Source organism: Tamandua tetradactyla, chromosome 12 (genome assembly GCF_023851605.1).
Source record: "Tamandua tetradactyla isolate mTamTet1 chromosome 12, mTamTet1.pri, whole genome shotgun sequence".
Lineage (NCBI taxonomy): Eukaryota > Metazoa > Chordata > Mammalia > Pilosa > Myrmecophagidae > Tamandua > Tamandua tetradactyla.
In genome coordinates this window covers 60,834,636-60,849,460 of record NC_135338.1, presented here as the reverse complement: position 1 = coordinate 60,849,460, position 14,825 = coordinate 60,834,636, and the positions used below count along the sequence as shown (strand labels likewise).

At 59.2% G+C, this 14,825-nt stretch overlaps 1 protein-coding gene across 1 annotated transcript in view; it reads left to right on the top strand.

Annotated features, from left to right (window-relative positions):
* The first annotated feature begins 190 nt into the window (after positions 1-190).
* The window catches only part of CCDC85C (coiled-coil domain containing 85C), a 74,765-nt gene continuing 60,130 nt past the window's right edge, over positions 191-14,825 (top strand). Inside the window, exon 1 of the mRNA XM_077123508.1 lies at positions 191-986. Within this exon, the coding sequence (XP_076979623.1) occupies positions 197-986 (790 nt within the window). The 5' untranslated portion in view covers positions 191-196. The remainder of the gene's footprint in view (positions 987-14,825) is intronic.

Here is a 14,825-nt window from a genome sequence, read left to right as displayed (position 1 = left end):
AGGCGCGCGGGATCCCGGCGGTCCCGGGCGGGCGCCGCGTGAAGGCGCGTGAGGGCGCGCGAGGCGGCGCGGGGCCGGCCGCACGCACCCCCCCGCCCGCGCGCGGACCGGCCCAGCGCAGCCCCGGCGCGGGGTGCGCGGGCCCGGCGAGGCCGGCGGGCGAGGGCGCGGGCGATGCCGCGGTGACTGCCCCGCCATGGCGAAGCCCCCGGCGGTGGCCGGGGCGGCGGCGTCGGAGGAGCTGAGCCAGGTGCCCGACGAGGAACTGCTGCGCTGGAGCAAGGAGGAGCTGGCGCGGCGGCTGCGGCGCGCCGAGGGCGAGAAGGTGGGCCTCATGCTGGAACACGGCGGCCTGATGCGCGACGTGAACCGGCGGCTGCAGCAGCACCTGCTAGAGATCCGCGGCCTCAAGGACGTGAACCAGCGGCTGCAGGACGACAACCAGGAGCTGCGTGAGCTCTGTTGCTTCCTCGACGACGACCGGCAGAAGGGGCGCAAGCTGGCGCGCGAGTGGCAGCGCTTCGGGCGCCACGCGGCCAGCGCCGTGTGGCACGAGGTGGCCCGCTCGCAGCAGAAGCTGCGCGAGCTCGAGGCGCGCCAGGAGGCCCTGCTGCGGGAGAACCTGGAGCTCAAGGAGCTGGTGCTGCTGCTGGACGAGGAGCGCGCGGCGCTGGCGGCGGCGGGGGGCGCGGGCGGCGGGGGCGGCGGGGGCGCGGGCTCCCGCAGCTCCATCGACAGCCAGGCCAGCCTGAGCGGGCCGCTGGCGGGAGGCGCGGCTGGCACGGGTGCCCGCGACGTGGGCGACGGCAGCAGTACGTCTAGCACAGGCAGCGGAGGCAGCCCCGACCACCACCACCATGCTCCGCCCCCGCTGCTACCCCCCGGGCCGCCGAAGGCCCCCGACAGCCAGGCCGGAGCCACGCGTAGGTCCCTGGACGACCTGTCGGCGCCGCCGCACCACCGCAGTATCCCCAATGGCTTGCACGGTAAGGACATCCCCGCGCCCCTGCCCGGGAAGGTGAAAGAGGGTCGTTTCCGGCCATCCCCGCACCCTCCTCCAATTGTCATCTCGACCCTTCGCGGGCGAGATTCCGCACGCAAAGGTGCTGGAGAGTGTCCCTGTCCCACCAGAATCCGCAGCCAGGTCTGGGACCCGCAGGAGCCCAGGGAAGTTTGGCGCCTGCCGAGTTGTCAGCGTCCCGCACTGCAGTGCAGACGGCAGCACCTCATCCCATTTGGGCTTCCTGGAAATCCCTCCTGGGGACCGGGAAGACAATCGTAGAACCAAAGGAAAGGCCCCTTGAGCGTAAGCGAATTTCCCTTCTGCCTTGGAGCCACAGGCAGCTTCAGAACCCAAGCAGTCTCCATGTGTATGCGGTGGCTGCAGTTCCGCCCCGTCTGCTTCTGGGCCGAGGGCGAGGAAGGAGGGCCGGCAGCTGCTTTGGGGCCTGCAGGTAGCTGGGCCAGAGGATCCGGGGGGCTGAGTCCTACTCTTCGCAGGGTGGGGTCATATCTTAACGTAGGCGCTAAGATTTTCCCATGGGTGTGCACTTGGATGACACATAAACAGAGTTTTCTCCTTTGTGTGTCTCAGTTTCCTTTTCTGTAAAATGGAATTGCCCTCTGCCCCATGGGTTTGAGGTGGAGATAAGCTTCTGCAAGGAGGTGGACCCTGCTGCATGCCTTATAGGGAGTGCCAGGTTGTCTGAGACCAGGGTGTGGGTGGAGGACCTTCGACCTCAGGAGAGCTCAGCTGCTGTCCTCCAAGCCCAGGTGACTGCACCCAGTGCTGAGAGTGCTCAAGTTTGTTCTCTAGGAGCCCAGCAGCCAGCTCCCTTTTCCTGCTCTCCTCTGGCCTCCAAGCCTTCCTGCCTGTCCTCCCTGGCCCCTCTCCTGCCCTCTGGATGCCTCCCTGTTCTGCCACATTTTTGGTGGCATGGTTCCCGGTTCTGGTGGGCATCCCTGCTGCTGAACCATTTGTCTGAAGGTGGAGGAGACTGAACAGCCCTTTCTGGTTCTCTTTAAAGGCATTCCTCCTTCAGAGTGAAAACATTTAGGCCTTAAATGAGCGCTCTTCTCTAGAGTGACAGACTGCTCAGAGGAGGGGCGTTTTCGCTTTGGTTTGGTGGCCAAATGGCCTCTGTAGCCCTGTCGGTATGGGGGCCGGTGCAGGAGTGTATCCTGGGTGGGGAGTGGCAGTGCTTCCCTCTTTCCTTTATTTACTATCCTGGGCTGGAGAGTTCAGGGCAGGACTGCTTTTAGAGGGATATTTTGTTACTGATTAGTAATCTCTAACAACTCAGGTTTCCCTTTGTAACTCTGTATCTGCTCCCAACCCCCCAGGAAGCAAGGAAAGGCTCCTTAAGGCCAGCGGGAGTTGCTTAAAGTTAGGTGATTTAATTTGTTGGGCATTGCGTCCTGCTCTTTAGAGCACTGTCTATGAGTGAGAGGCCCAGCCTCACCTTTGGAAGGGGGAGTCGGGAGGCTTGGGGGGGTTCAGTTTTCTGGGCCTCAGTTTCCCTACATGCAATTAAAAGGAAGGCAGAGATGCAGCGCTGTGGCTGTGGTATGAAATATTATACCTCTGGTTTCCAGCTGCATCATTGGTGACGCTTGGCAAGGGTGATTGTCTGCAGGGCGCCGAGGTGCTGAGTGTCCGAGCGTATTTGCAGGGAGGGATCTGTCGTGTGGGATAAGGAGATGGTGGTCCCGCTCGGTGGACGACTGTCTGGACATTTCAGTTGTGACAGTTGATAATGCACAGGGAGAGAGAGGCCTGGGCTCAATGCCAGACTTTCCCCCATTCTGGTGAGAGGACGGGGCTTGAGGTGCAGGGTTTCCCACAGAATTCCAGCTCCCCTCAAGTCCCATGTATACTTGGAATAGGAGGACTGCAGATTCTGTAGCAACCAAGCTTTGCTCTGCAGTGAAATGAACTTCAGCGTTCCTATCACAACTTTCAGCCACTGGCAGGATTGTTATTGTTTAGTTCTGTCTTGTGAAGTCATGTGGGGCCTTGAGATGTTCTGCCAACTAGACGGCTTGGGTGCCTGGAAACAAGGAAAGGCTCTTCTCTTAGAAACCGGGCTCTTCCATATGGGATCTGTAGTTCCTGGTTGAAACTTGCTTGGTTGCAACTCAACCTTACAGGAACCCCCTAGGGGGTAGCGGTGGCTCCCTTTTACAGACAAGAAGGTGAAAGCTCAGAGAGGTTCTGAGACTCATTGCCTGGGAAGGCAGCTGAGTTTGAAAGGGTCGTTCCTGGGTGGTTTCCCGCAGGGGACACTGTATGCACAGGCCGTGTGCTGGTTTGCAGTCTGGCCTGCCCAGTCCTTTTCATCCTTACTATTAATCAGCTGACAGGGCGCTCGAGTCAATTCCTGGCCAAGGTTTGTCCTCATTCAGCCATCTCAGGAAATGTCAGTTCCCCTCTCCTTGACCCGCCGAGCAGACAGTTTGATAACCCATCACGTAGAGGAGTCAGGCGGGCTTGGGTTTGGACCTCTGCTCTCTTACCCCCTCACCCATGTCTCTGCACCTCTTCTGTAAAGTGGGGGGAAACCCGAAGGGCCCTTCCGCGAGCACGGTCTCTGCTTAGGTCCCTCGCAGTGAATATTCCTTCCCAGGCATCCAGCGTTCTCCAGCACCGTGAACAACGATGGAGGCCCCTTGTGCTTGCCAAACAGACTTGGATGTTCTTTTCAAAACTGCTGTTTAGCCAGGCAGCTCACCTCACCATCCACATTCGAGTGTGCGTGTCTGTGCCTGTTGGTGGCCCGGCAGCCCCGGGGAGATGTGAGGCAGCCCCCGCCTCGGCCCCTGTCCTGGAGGGCCCACCTGGCGGAGACCGGCTGCCTGGCCGGTGAACGAGGATCTGAGTAGATCTCTCTGCCTTTAGGTTTTGGGGGTCTGATTGGAGCCGCTGCAGTGCGGACGAGGTGCTCTCTGTTCGTTGTAATCCAGCGTGGCACATCGAGGCAGGTGACCCTCAAACACCAGAAAGTCAGGTTTTCTCCCTTGAACGAATGTGACTTTTAAACAAAAGAATTTTCAGCTGTTTCTCCCCAGGGGATGGGTCGGGTGGCTGTTGCTTATGGCTTTTTAGAAGATCTGCTCCTCTCTGCCCCACAGCCAGCTCCCCTCGGCTGACCTAGAGAACCTGCCCGGGCCTCCAGCAAGCCGGTCATTAGGTTTTTTCAAAGTTTGGATTAAAGTTTCGAGCATCTCAAGATGAGACGAGTTTGTTCTCTTGCTTGTGTTTTTGTTGGTATTAAAGTGGGGGGGGGCATGGAGGAGGGGTGGCCTGGGCCTTTTGAAAAAGAGCCGGCTGGCCCTGAATAGTCAGATCCTCCGCGCAGCCTCCCCGCCCCATGGGCCAGGGCCAGGGCCGGCTACTAGGGCTGCTTTTCCAGAACCCAGCCATGTGGGGCACAGACATCAGTGAAGATGGATGGAGCCAGATAGAGAAGCCCTTCACCCTCTCTCCCCAACCTGACTCTGATGGAATCTGTCAGTGGCCTTGGGGCTGGGCCTTAAAGGAGAGCTGGGCCCCCGGGAGCTCACAGGTCACCACAGGTGCCCCTGGGTCCCAGCTCCATTCAGTTCAGAGCTCCCACGTGGCTTCAGGATTGTAGATGGGGAAACTGAGGCCTGGGAGGGGTGGGGATGGGCTCCAGGTCCCGCGGGGCTGGTGGGGGCTCAGGGTCAGTGGTCTGAGAGCCCCCCTCCACTCCGTGCCTGCTGCCCTTGTCATGAAGACAGAAGGCTTTATCCGACTGGGAGGGTCTCCCACAGAGGCTTGGCCAGCCAGGGAAGGCCTGCCGGAGGCTTGGACCCCAAGCAGGGCCCTGTGGATGGACCTAGGGTGAGTGGGAAGGGTGGGGTTGTGGAGAGAAGGTGGCTGTGTCTGCCCAGGAAGCCAGACCTGAGCGGAAGTCCCTCTCTCCTGTTTCCTTGCAAGAAGCAACAGGGCTCATGCAGATCCATGCAAAGGACAAGTAGGCCCAGCCTGGAGGGCAGCCGTCCTCACTCCTGGTTTTTCTTTTCCTTTTTTTTCTCATTAATTGTGCCAAGGTAGGGGAGTGCACCACACCCCTTTCCTAGGGTGTCTAAGCTCCTAGGGTGTGAGCTCCGCTTAACGTCCTCCTAGCACCGGTGTGATTAGAAAGAAAATCAGCTGTTGCTTGTAACCTGCATTTCCCCCTCCATATCCAGCTTATTTAGCCCAGAAAGTTGAAAGCTCCTGACACCTCAGACAAGTTCCCGAACCTTGATGGGCCTCCATACTCTTGCCTGCAAAATGGGAAAACCTCGCCCAACTTTGGGTGTGCAATGATGAGTGTAGAGTGGGTGGCACGGCTGCTGCCTGGCACACTAGTTGTGCTGGATACACCAGGAACACTTGGCATTGGAGGTGCTGGGGCAGGGTAGCCTGCTGGTCAGAGACCTGCTTTTGGTCAGGTAGATGTGGGTGAGCCTTGGCCTTGCCACCTGCTGTGTGACCTTGGCAGCTGGCCGAATCTCTGTCTCAGTTTCCTCCTCTGTGCCTGGAGGATAATATTCCTGGCCTAGACTGGGCCTTAGAAGACCTTAGAGGTAGGGGGGCCTCCACTGTTGCCCGGACCCCTCTGGATTTGCCTCCTGCAGCAGGCAGCCACACCCTCCCTTGATAGGTAGTGGTGGAGCCCTGTGCCAAGACCTGTGTCAGAATCTGCAATTGATTCTTGAAAACGAGGCCTTGTCTAGTTGAATGGAAGGGAGGTGGCCTTCCAGGTAGAAGGGAGCAGGGTGGTGAAGGTCTGGGAGTGGGACCTGGCCCACAGGTATTGATGCAGAGCCCAGGGCTGGCATGGCCTCACCTCCTGAGTGGGGAAAGGAGCTAAGACTGGGAGCCCCAGCTTAAGACTGGTCCCAAGGAGGCTGCTGGGGAGGTGCAGGCACTGGAAACTTGTCACGTGGACAGTGATGCTGAGCTGGGAGAAGACAAGTCCCAAGGATTCAGTCTCTGCCAGGCAGAGAAGGGCTGCAGCCCAAGAGGGCTTAGCACTCTGGGCAGCCTGTGAGGTGGAGCCTGAAGTCCTGGGATTCTGACCTCAGTAATGAGAGTCCAAAAACAAGAGCTGACCTAGGTTGGGGTGCATTGCTTCTGGGGTGGGAGACCCTCCTCCCCAGGGGAGTTTGGCAAGCAGCTGCCAGAAACATGGCAAAGGACATTCCCAAATCCGGGGGGTGGTGGGGGGAGGTGCCCATGGACACCCCAAAGGCTCTGAGAGTCTTGAATGCAGTGAGAGAACTGTTGGGAGAACGGGTGGAGGACAGCCTGGAAGCAAGCTTTGACCTCACAGGTGGTGGGAGGATTTGCCTTTCAAGGGTGGAGAGAAACCTTAGCAGATGTTTTTTGAGCACTTACGGTGCCTCTGTTGCGAGTGATTTGTGGAGCCAGACTTGGGGAAGTGGGGTTCAGGAGCATTATCTGGTATCTGGGTGCAGGCTGGGTGGAGGCAGCAGGGAAGGAAGCCCAGAGGCCCGGGGCAGGGGCATTGTCATGGGAAAGAGCATTCTCAGTAGGGTCTCCCGGTCCCTGTCTGCTTCCTTGTGATCTCTGACCCCTAGGGTCAGACAGGCCTGAATGGATGGGGGGTTGCTTTTGGAAGATGGTGGCTGGCTGTGCCCACAAGGCTGCTTCATGCTTTCCATCTGCAGCCCATGCACATTCTAGTGAGGGGTACTTATCACACCCCTGGTGCCCTGCTTATGTCACCAGGGCGCCCAGGCATATGTGCAGGGACAGCTCTTGCGGTTTTGGAGCTGGGGGTGAATGATTTCTGTCTCCCTGGTGCATGATGACATGGGGACCCAGTGGCTTCCCCCGGGACTTGGGGATAGAAGAACAGGCTGTGGACCATGAAAGACCAGGAATGGACCCTCCCCTGAGCAAGCGCTCAGCTGGTCACTGCTGCACGTGCGTCTGTTGCTGTCCCCTCCCTGTCTTCTGCCCACAGGTTGGCTGGGCGGGGTGTAGGTCCTGGGACAAGCCTGGATGGGGATGCTCTGTGATGGATGTTTGCACTTGGACAAGTCACTGTTCATCTACAGCTTTCTGGGGAGCAGGGCAGAAAGATCACATTTCATCAATTCACCTGCAGATGTTTATCCTGTACTTGATGCTTAAAGTGCGTGGAACTCAGCTGAATGAAAGCTGAGGCTGGCCACCCTGGGGACCGGGCGAGGGCCTGTTTCCCTTGCCTCCTTCCTGTCTCCCCCTTGGCTAGAGGCCTCCACCATTAGTTATTTCCTGAATTCAAAGACAGGGCATTTCCCCTTCCACACTGTCCTGTTTCTTAAATTGGGGTGCATCTTAGAACCAATGTGCATGTCTACTGCAGCGTTTTTCCCTCCCTTTCATTGTTAGGTGGATGGTGCAGCTTTAGCAGTGTGGAGGAAATGCTGTGCACGGGAGACGTGGCTGTCCCTGGGCAGACTCCCTAGAGTCCTGTAGAGGCTTACAGGGACTGAAAGGGCCTGGTCCTTTCTACTCCTCAGCCTTGGCACAGAGGGGTGAGTTCCAAAAATGTCTTGTGACTGAACCAGGTGTGTGCTTGTCACAGGGGTAAGAACCACCCATGCTTTCCTTCGCTGGGTTCTCACAATAGTCCTGGTTACCAACGGGATCCATGTTTTGCTGAGGTCACAGGGTTGTGTGGACCCCTGCCTTGCCTGCTTGACCCTGGGGTTCAGTTCCTCCCAACCAGGTATGGTTGCAAGTAGTGCCCCTTCCACTCAGAAGTGCCCCTGTGCAACGTTCAACCTATTTAGGTGTGCTGGGTGCTCAGAGAAGGAAATCGGGAGCCAGGATGGGCTTTGAGGGTGGGGTGAGCTGATGAAGGCCTAAGAGCAGGTAGGAAAAGAGGCACCCTGTCGGTCTAGACTGGGTGCGTCCAGGTTCCGGGGTGTGGTGGGTGATCGGGAGGTAGAGGTGGAGGGGTGGCCCTGAGAAGCTCCTCCCACTGCACCTACATCTCCCCCTTCAGTGCCCTAAGTTCCTCAAGCTGTGGGCAAGACAGACTTTTGATGGCTCTTTCCAAGGGGTCCACCTGAAACCTGAACCTCTGTGTAGCCCGTCACCTCCCTTTTCCACTGCTTCCCATTTGATGAGCACAGGGAAGCATCATCAGCCGAGCTGAGGGGCCCATCAGCTGATTCGTGCCCCGTATCCGGAGCTTTTTGTGCCCGCCCGGTCTGTGGGTTGAAGAGCATTTGGAAGAATCTGTGGCTTCTGCCTTGCACCCCGGGTGTCTCCAGGTTCCTCTTTCTGGTCCCTTATTTTCCCTGGGAACTAGGGGCCCTGCCATTCTCTGGCCCTTGGACTTCCTCCTTGTCCTGCCTCTCAGTTTTGGGGACCTGCAAGCTGATTCTGTTTTATATGCCTGGGGGGTGCTCCCCATCCCCCTCAAGACCTAGCAGCCCCAGTTTTGTCTCCAGCCACATGGCTGGCTTGTGGCTTTGGACAGGCTAGGGGTGGCTGTGTGCCGTGGGGCTTCGAGATGGTGGTGACCTGCCCAGTGCTGGCTGAAGCCAAGACCCCGCCTGGGCCAGCCTCTCCCCCAGAAGGGCCATGCGGATATCCCCGATGGAATTACCTGCCACCCTATCAGATTGCCACCAGCAGAGGATGCGTAACAGTAACGGGTTTGGCGCCAGGGCAGAGCGCAGCGCTCCGGTTCCCGGGTGTGGGGTCTGCCGGGGACAAGGCTGCCTGTCTTTGACGTCTGGTTGTTGCCTCGATGCATCTCTCCCAGTTCATCACCTTCTTGAGTAAACGGCGTTGAGCATGTAGTAGGTTCTCGGTCAATGTCGGAGTGAGGATTGAGGGCCCTGGGAAGCTCTGGGTGCTGTGCTCCCCGCTAGTTACTTTGGCCCCCGGCTTTCCACTTTGGTTTGTTTCACCTGGCACCAAAGGGCTTTCAGCTATATCCCCCCAAAATCAGATCTCCCCTGAGGAGTGTGGGGATCAGCATATTCCACCCCCCTCCCAATTCCTCTTTGTGGTTACCAAAAAACACACGTTTCCTTTTATGGTTTCTAAACATATGAAATATTATTTGGGGGCTTAAAAAATACCAGCTCTTGTACCCACTTGGGAGAGGGGCTCTGTTGTGGGGAGGGTGAGCGCCGGTGACTGCAGGCATGCTGGGCTTCTGGGCGGTCAGTGGGCAGTGCAGGGAAAGCTCTCCGAGAAAAGCAGGCAGGCTGCTGGGGCTGCCCAAGCGGAGACCCAGTGTCCACAGGGCAGCGGGGTTGGAGTGGAAAGCGTGTCCCTACCCCCACGGCTTCCCAGGGCAGGCTGGGTGTCAGCTCATGTTAGCAGTGAGGGGGAAACGGGCCTGTTTGCATTGCCCCCTCGCTGACCCTTGCTGCATGGATACTGCTGATGGAGGTGTCTCAGGGGGCTGCCCGGCAACCAGTGGGAAGCAGGGTTTCGATTCCTGTGCATTTCTCCAACACCCACCACACCCAGACCTTGTCCTGGACGCACCCGGGCTTGCTGCCCCACCTTCCCGCACTGGGAGGGGGACAGACGCGAGCAGGGCCTGTGGCACCGAGACGGCAGCCACCGAGCAGAGTTGACCCATTTCCAAAAATAGACCATCCCCTGGCAGGGGAAGCATCTCTTTGTCTCCCCAAATCTGTCTTTCCACCGGTTCCTGGGTTGTAAAGCGAGAAGGAGGCGCGTCCCTGTCTTGGGAGTCCACAGTCCCGGCGGGCACTCGGTTCAGCTGCCGGCCACAAGAGCCCGATTGTGCGCAGACAGCCGGCTCCCCTTCCTAATGAGCCCGCTCGGGGAGTGGCCCATTGTGGCGGTTCCGGCTGCGCCGCCCCGGCCAGGGCACACCGAGGCTCGGTTTCCCGGCCGGCCACCAACCTCCTGCCCTGCCTGAGTCCTTTCGGTGCGTTCTCCACATTGTCTGGAATGTGCCCATACCACGTTTATATTGCATAAGAAATAAGAAAGCTCATGTCTCTCCTTTTCCTCTCCTCCTGGCCTGGCGGGCAGAGGCGCGTCCCTCACCCTTTGTCCCCTCCTTCCACCCATTGTCTCCTCGTCCCCCTGGCTCTCTCTGGCCTTTCTCTTGAAAACCGGCTAGAGTTTCCTAGTCCACAGCCATGAAAAAAAAAAAAAGCCCTCCTGTTCTTTCGGCCCCTCTGCCCCCCTCCCTTCACTGCCCAGATGCCTCCAAGGAGCACTGTAGGCTGAATCCCCCCACCACGTGTGGCTCCTTGGCCTGGCAGCCTCTTCTCCTCCTGGTCTGACCTGGCAGCTGGATGCCCCCTCTGGGCTGGTCTTCTTGGCAGGCAGGGTGGTTTCCTGGGCCTCCTCTCCCTCCTGACAGCAACTCCCACCTCTCTTCGTCCTCCCCTGGCCCACGTGGGCAGCAGCACCCCGTGCTTCTTGGTCCTGAGACTGCCTGTGAGATCTTGCATACCCCCCACTCCGCCTTGATTTCCCATTTCCCGTGCTTGGCCCTGAGCTGTGTGGCCCCTAACTCCCTCACCGAGGCTCCAGCAGCCCTGCCCAGCTCCAGCCCCAAGCTGACCTCTGGCCACACGTGGCTGTTTAATGTCCTTCTATTAAAACTAAAAACAGATTGTTAGAGATTTCGCAGTCACCCCAGCCACCTTCCCAGTGCTCAGGACGGCGTTGGAGAGTACTGATAAAGAACACTTCCGCCGTTGTGGGAAGTTCTCTCCGACAGCACTGATCTCCTGATCTCGTTCCTTCTGAACAGGTCCTCCCAGCCCCAGGACCTGCCTACCCTCAGGGTTTCTGCTGACCTAGTTCTTCCTGCCCCACTTGCCTTTTCCTGTCTCCTGCATCTGCGGAAACCCCATCCTCACTTTGAGGCTCAGGCCAGCCCTGGGTGGGTGGGTGTGGCCAGTGGCCTCTACTCAGCCAAGGGCGAGGGCCCCGGCAGCACCCCTCACGAGGTGGCCTGAGCTGTGGGCCAGTGCTGGCTCATGAGTATGTGCAGGGGACCCAGGCCTGAGGGGCTACAGGGTTCCAGGGTCTTTCCAGCCTAGCCCGGCCCCCTGGCTCCCAGCAGTCAAGCTCTTTATCCTCAAGATGAGGCCAAGAAGCCTGAAAACAAAGGAGATGATTTTTGAAGAGGTGGGTTGGGGAGAGAACGGGGGCGAGGCTGGCAGCACTCCCTCTCCCCCTGTGGGGAGCTCCTGGCTCTGTGCCGTTCTCCAGCTGCAGTGGCCAGGTCATCGCCCCGGGGTTAAGTGAGCTGCTGGGTCCAGCTGTGTTCCATTACCCCAGCCCATCCCCTGCAGTGGGCGCTGGCCGGGGCCATGAGGCCATTAGGCCCCACACCTGGGACCTGGCCTGGGCTCGGCTTCCTCTGCCTGTGCCTTGCAATCTTGTGTACCCCAGCCTCTGAGCCAGCGGGTGGGGGTGGGGGGTGGTCGGGGTGCTGTGAGTGTGATCATGGCAGGATATGGCAGCGGGACAGCTGGACCTTGGGCCAGACAGATGTGTGTTCCCACCCCAGCCCCCTGCCCTGAGGGCCTGGCAAGGCATTGCTTCATCTGCGGGGAGCGGCTCGTGCCTCTGGCTTCCCCGACCGTGTGGTTTGGGGTGAGCTGGAAGCCCCTTGTAAACTGTCTCACTCCGGAAACGCGGTAATGATGTTGGTAGGAGCCGAGGTGGGTGGGGATCCGTGCTGTCCACGGCCCTGGAGGCCCCCAGCTCCCCTACCACCCATCATGCCCCGATTCCCGTCCTGGCACTCCCCATTCTCTCCTGCGGGCGTGCCCTGCCTCAGCTGACCCTACTGCCTGGGGCTTGCCCCATCGTAATTCTTCCTGCTGCTGGGTCCCAGGGGAGCAGTCCTCTCCGTGGCCGGCAGAGGGTGGTCCCCAAACCTGGCGCCTCAGCCCCGCAGAGCTGCTAACCCTGTTCCACCAGGTTCCAAGCTCTTCCCCAGCGGCGTCGGCTCGGTTAGAGGCAATGCGATCTGCCCCAAGTGTGTGGAGCTGAAACGTGGGAAAGCCTGGATGAAAAGACCCCTTGTTTTTGGTGCAACCCAGACTCTGAGCAGGAGGGAGGTGGGGGGGCAGGGGGAAGGATTTGCCCTGGGCCTGCCCTCCTGCTGGTGGTAGATGCGCTTTGGGGATGGGAGCCGGGGGGACAGGCACGGGCCTCTCGGAGGCGCCTTGGGCCAGCCCAGCACACCTCTGGGTCTCTGCAGCCCATGCTGCCTTTTGGGTCAGGCTCCGCCTCACCTCTGCGCCCATGGAAGGGCCAGTGGCCTCTGTGGTCACCCGCAGGTACATCTCCGCAGCATCCTTTACCTCAGGCTGTGACAGGCTTTAGGGGAATCCAGAACCCCTGAATCCACCGTGCCCTCATACGTGCTCCTAGACATGCCAAAAGCCTGCATCAGAGGCCGCGGCCCAGGAGAGAACCGCGGCAGGGGGCTTAGCAAGGAGCCTGCCGAAGCTCTCACAAACTAGACAGAAATAAAGTCAGTGCAGCTCATGTACTGAAACTCCACAGCGGACACTGGGGCACACCGTGAGCTCTTCAGGTCTCTCCGGGGCGAACAGCCTGTCCTGGCCACGCCTGCCATCTGGGGAGTTTGGACGGCCCGCAATAAGTTACCCCTGCCGCAGCTCCTGTCCTCAGAGGTCCCCCCGTTGATACTGCCTGTGCATTTTCCCGGACATGGTTTTACTTGGGTTTTAGGGCTGGGTAGATACTCTCATGTGAGTCTCTGCTTCCTAGGCCTTCCCTTTCCTTCTCGTTTTCTCTCTGCTTCGGATCCGTACCCCCCCCCCCCTTCCGTGGACTTCACTCTCCCCCCCATGGAGAGCCCTGATGAACTAGGGAAGGTTTTAGATGCATAGGCCCTCTGGGTGTGCCCACCCCAGCTTTGTCTGGGCAGGCAGCCTCCCCTGGCCCAGCCCCTTCTCCCTGTCTAGTTGAACCAGGGCCTCTTGGGTTGAATTCTTACTGCTTTGGCTTCAAGCACCTGCAGAGGCTACTTTTTCACCTCAGGCCCTTACCTTCTAGGGGCTGGTCCATGTCAGGTGACCCAGGAGGACAACTTGCGACCCCTTGTGGGTGCCTACTGCCCCAACCCCAGCCCCGAGTCCTCCCAAACTTTGCTTCCCCAGCACCCTCGTCAGCCCCACAGGCCAGCTCCCTGCTCCCTGCAGGTGCCCCGCCAGCAGGAGCACAGTGCGAAGGGGACCTTTTGACCTTCTCTTGATTGTACCTCTTATTCCCTCCCCAGTTAACTCCTGCCGCTCTGGCCTCGGGTGCCTCTTGAATAGGTCTGTGGACTCTGTTTTCTCTCCCTAAATCTATGCTTTGGTGTTTCATTCATCTTAATGAAAATGGCAAGCTTGAGAACAAGGGAGGCCGTGGGTGCTAGGAGAGGGGTTTTGTGTGCTGGACTGATGCTGGACTGACAGCAGGACTGACAACCAGGTCCGAGGCCACCCTGGCCCAGCTTTTAGCTCTGGATAGCCTTGCTTCCTGTGGCTGTCTGGGGAAGGACCCTGGGGAAGGACCCTGGGGAAGGCCTTTTGGGGTAGGTCCTTTTGGGGTAGGTCCCCAATTCAGCAGAGCCATCCTGTCTCCCCAGCAGCATCCCCATGGGCCCCGCCATGGGTCGCTGACTTGCCGCCGGAAGAAGTGGAAGGACGGTCAGCATGGGAGAACCTTAGGAAGCCCATGTAGGCCTCGGGGTTACCAGGGAGGGCTTCAGTGAGGGCAGGCTGGAGGGTTGCCGTGGAGAAGAGGGGGTGCTAGACACAAGGCCTGTTCGGAGCAGATATTGCCAAGATGGACCGTGAGGTGGGGGACCCCAGCAAGGGTGACCACCAGCCACTGCCTGTTTCCGCAGCCCTGAGCCCATGGGAGAGGAAGAGTCGGCCTCTCAGTAAGGACGGGGAGCCTGGGGCCCGGCTAGGAGATTTCCCAGGCTTCATGGCCTGGCTGAGGGGCAGTTCTGCTCCAGGGACACCTGCTCGGCAGTGACTACCCCCTGTGAAGCAGGTCAGCCCTGGGCTGTTTGGCCAGACTCCAGGACCTGGGGTCTGTGGCACCCTGTTCTTGCTGGGCAGTGAGCAAGGCTGTTTGGGCAAAAGACCCCTGTGGGTGACCTGAGAAGCTTGGAGGGGGCGGTGCTGGCTGGGCCCTCCCTGGGCTCAGCTTTGTCATCGGTGAAGTAGACTCAGCCAAGATCTCTAAGGGCCACCCATATGGGGACAGATAAATCCACGTATGCTATTTCTTTCTTTCTTTTTTAAAAATGTGGAAATAAACAGAATCCCTCTGGACAAATCTTGGGCCTGACCCTAACCTTGGACACTGCAGGAGTTTTTTTAGTCTTGAGCCTCCAAGGGTTTTAGCAGTCATCCTCTCCATGTGAGGCTGCTGGGGGAAGGTCTTGGAGGTGAGAGCAGAGAGTGGCTGGAGACAGTGGGGGGTGGGTGTCAGACCCAGGAGTCCTGCTCTGAACCCATGGGACTGAGCCACTGCCTGGAGCTCTCTTGAGCAGGTGGGGTACCGAAAGCTTTTACTGCAGGCCTTAGGTCTTTATGTGGTCCGACAGGGAAGCAGAAGGGAGAGCCCCTGGGCTGTGTGTGTGGCCAGACCCCCATATCCACCTATAGGAGGCCAGCAGAGCTGTTGGTTGGAGGGGCAGGGCAGCCTCCCTGCAGGCACTGGGGTTTGCCTTTGGCTCTAGGTCTTGGAGGTGGCTCCCCGGCCCCCGAGGCCTCCTGGTGCCATTTGGTTAGGCCAGGGCCCTGCT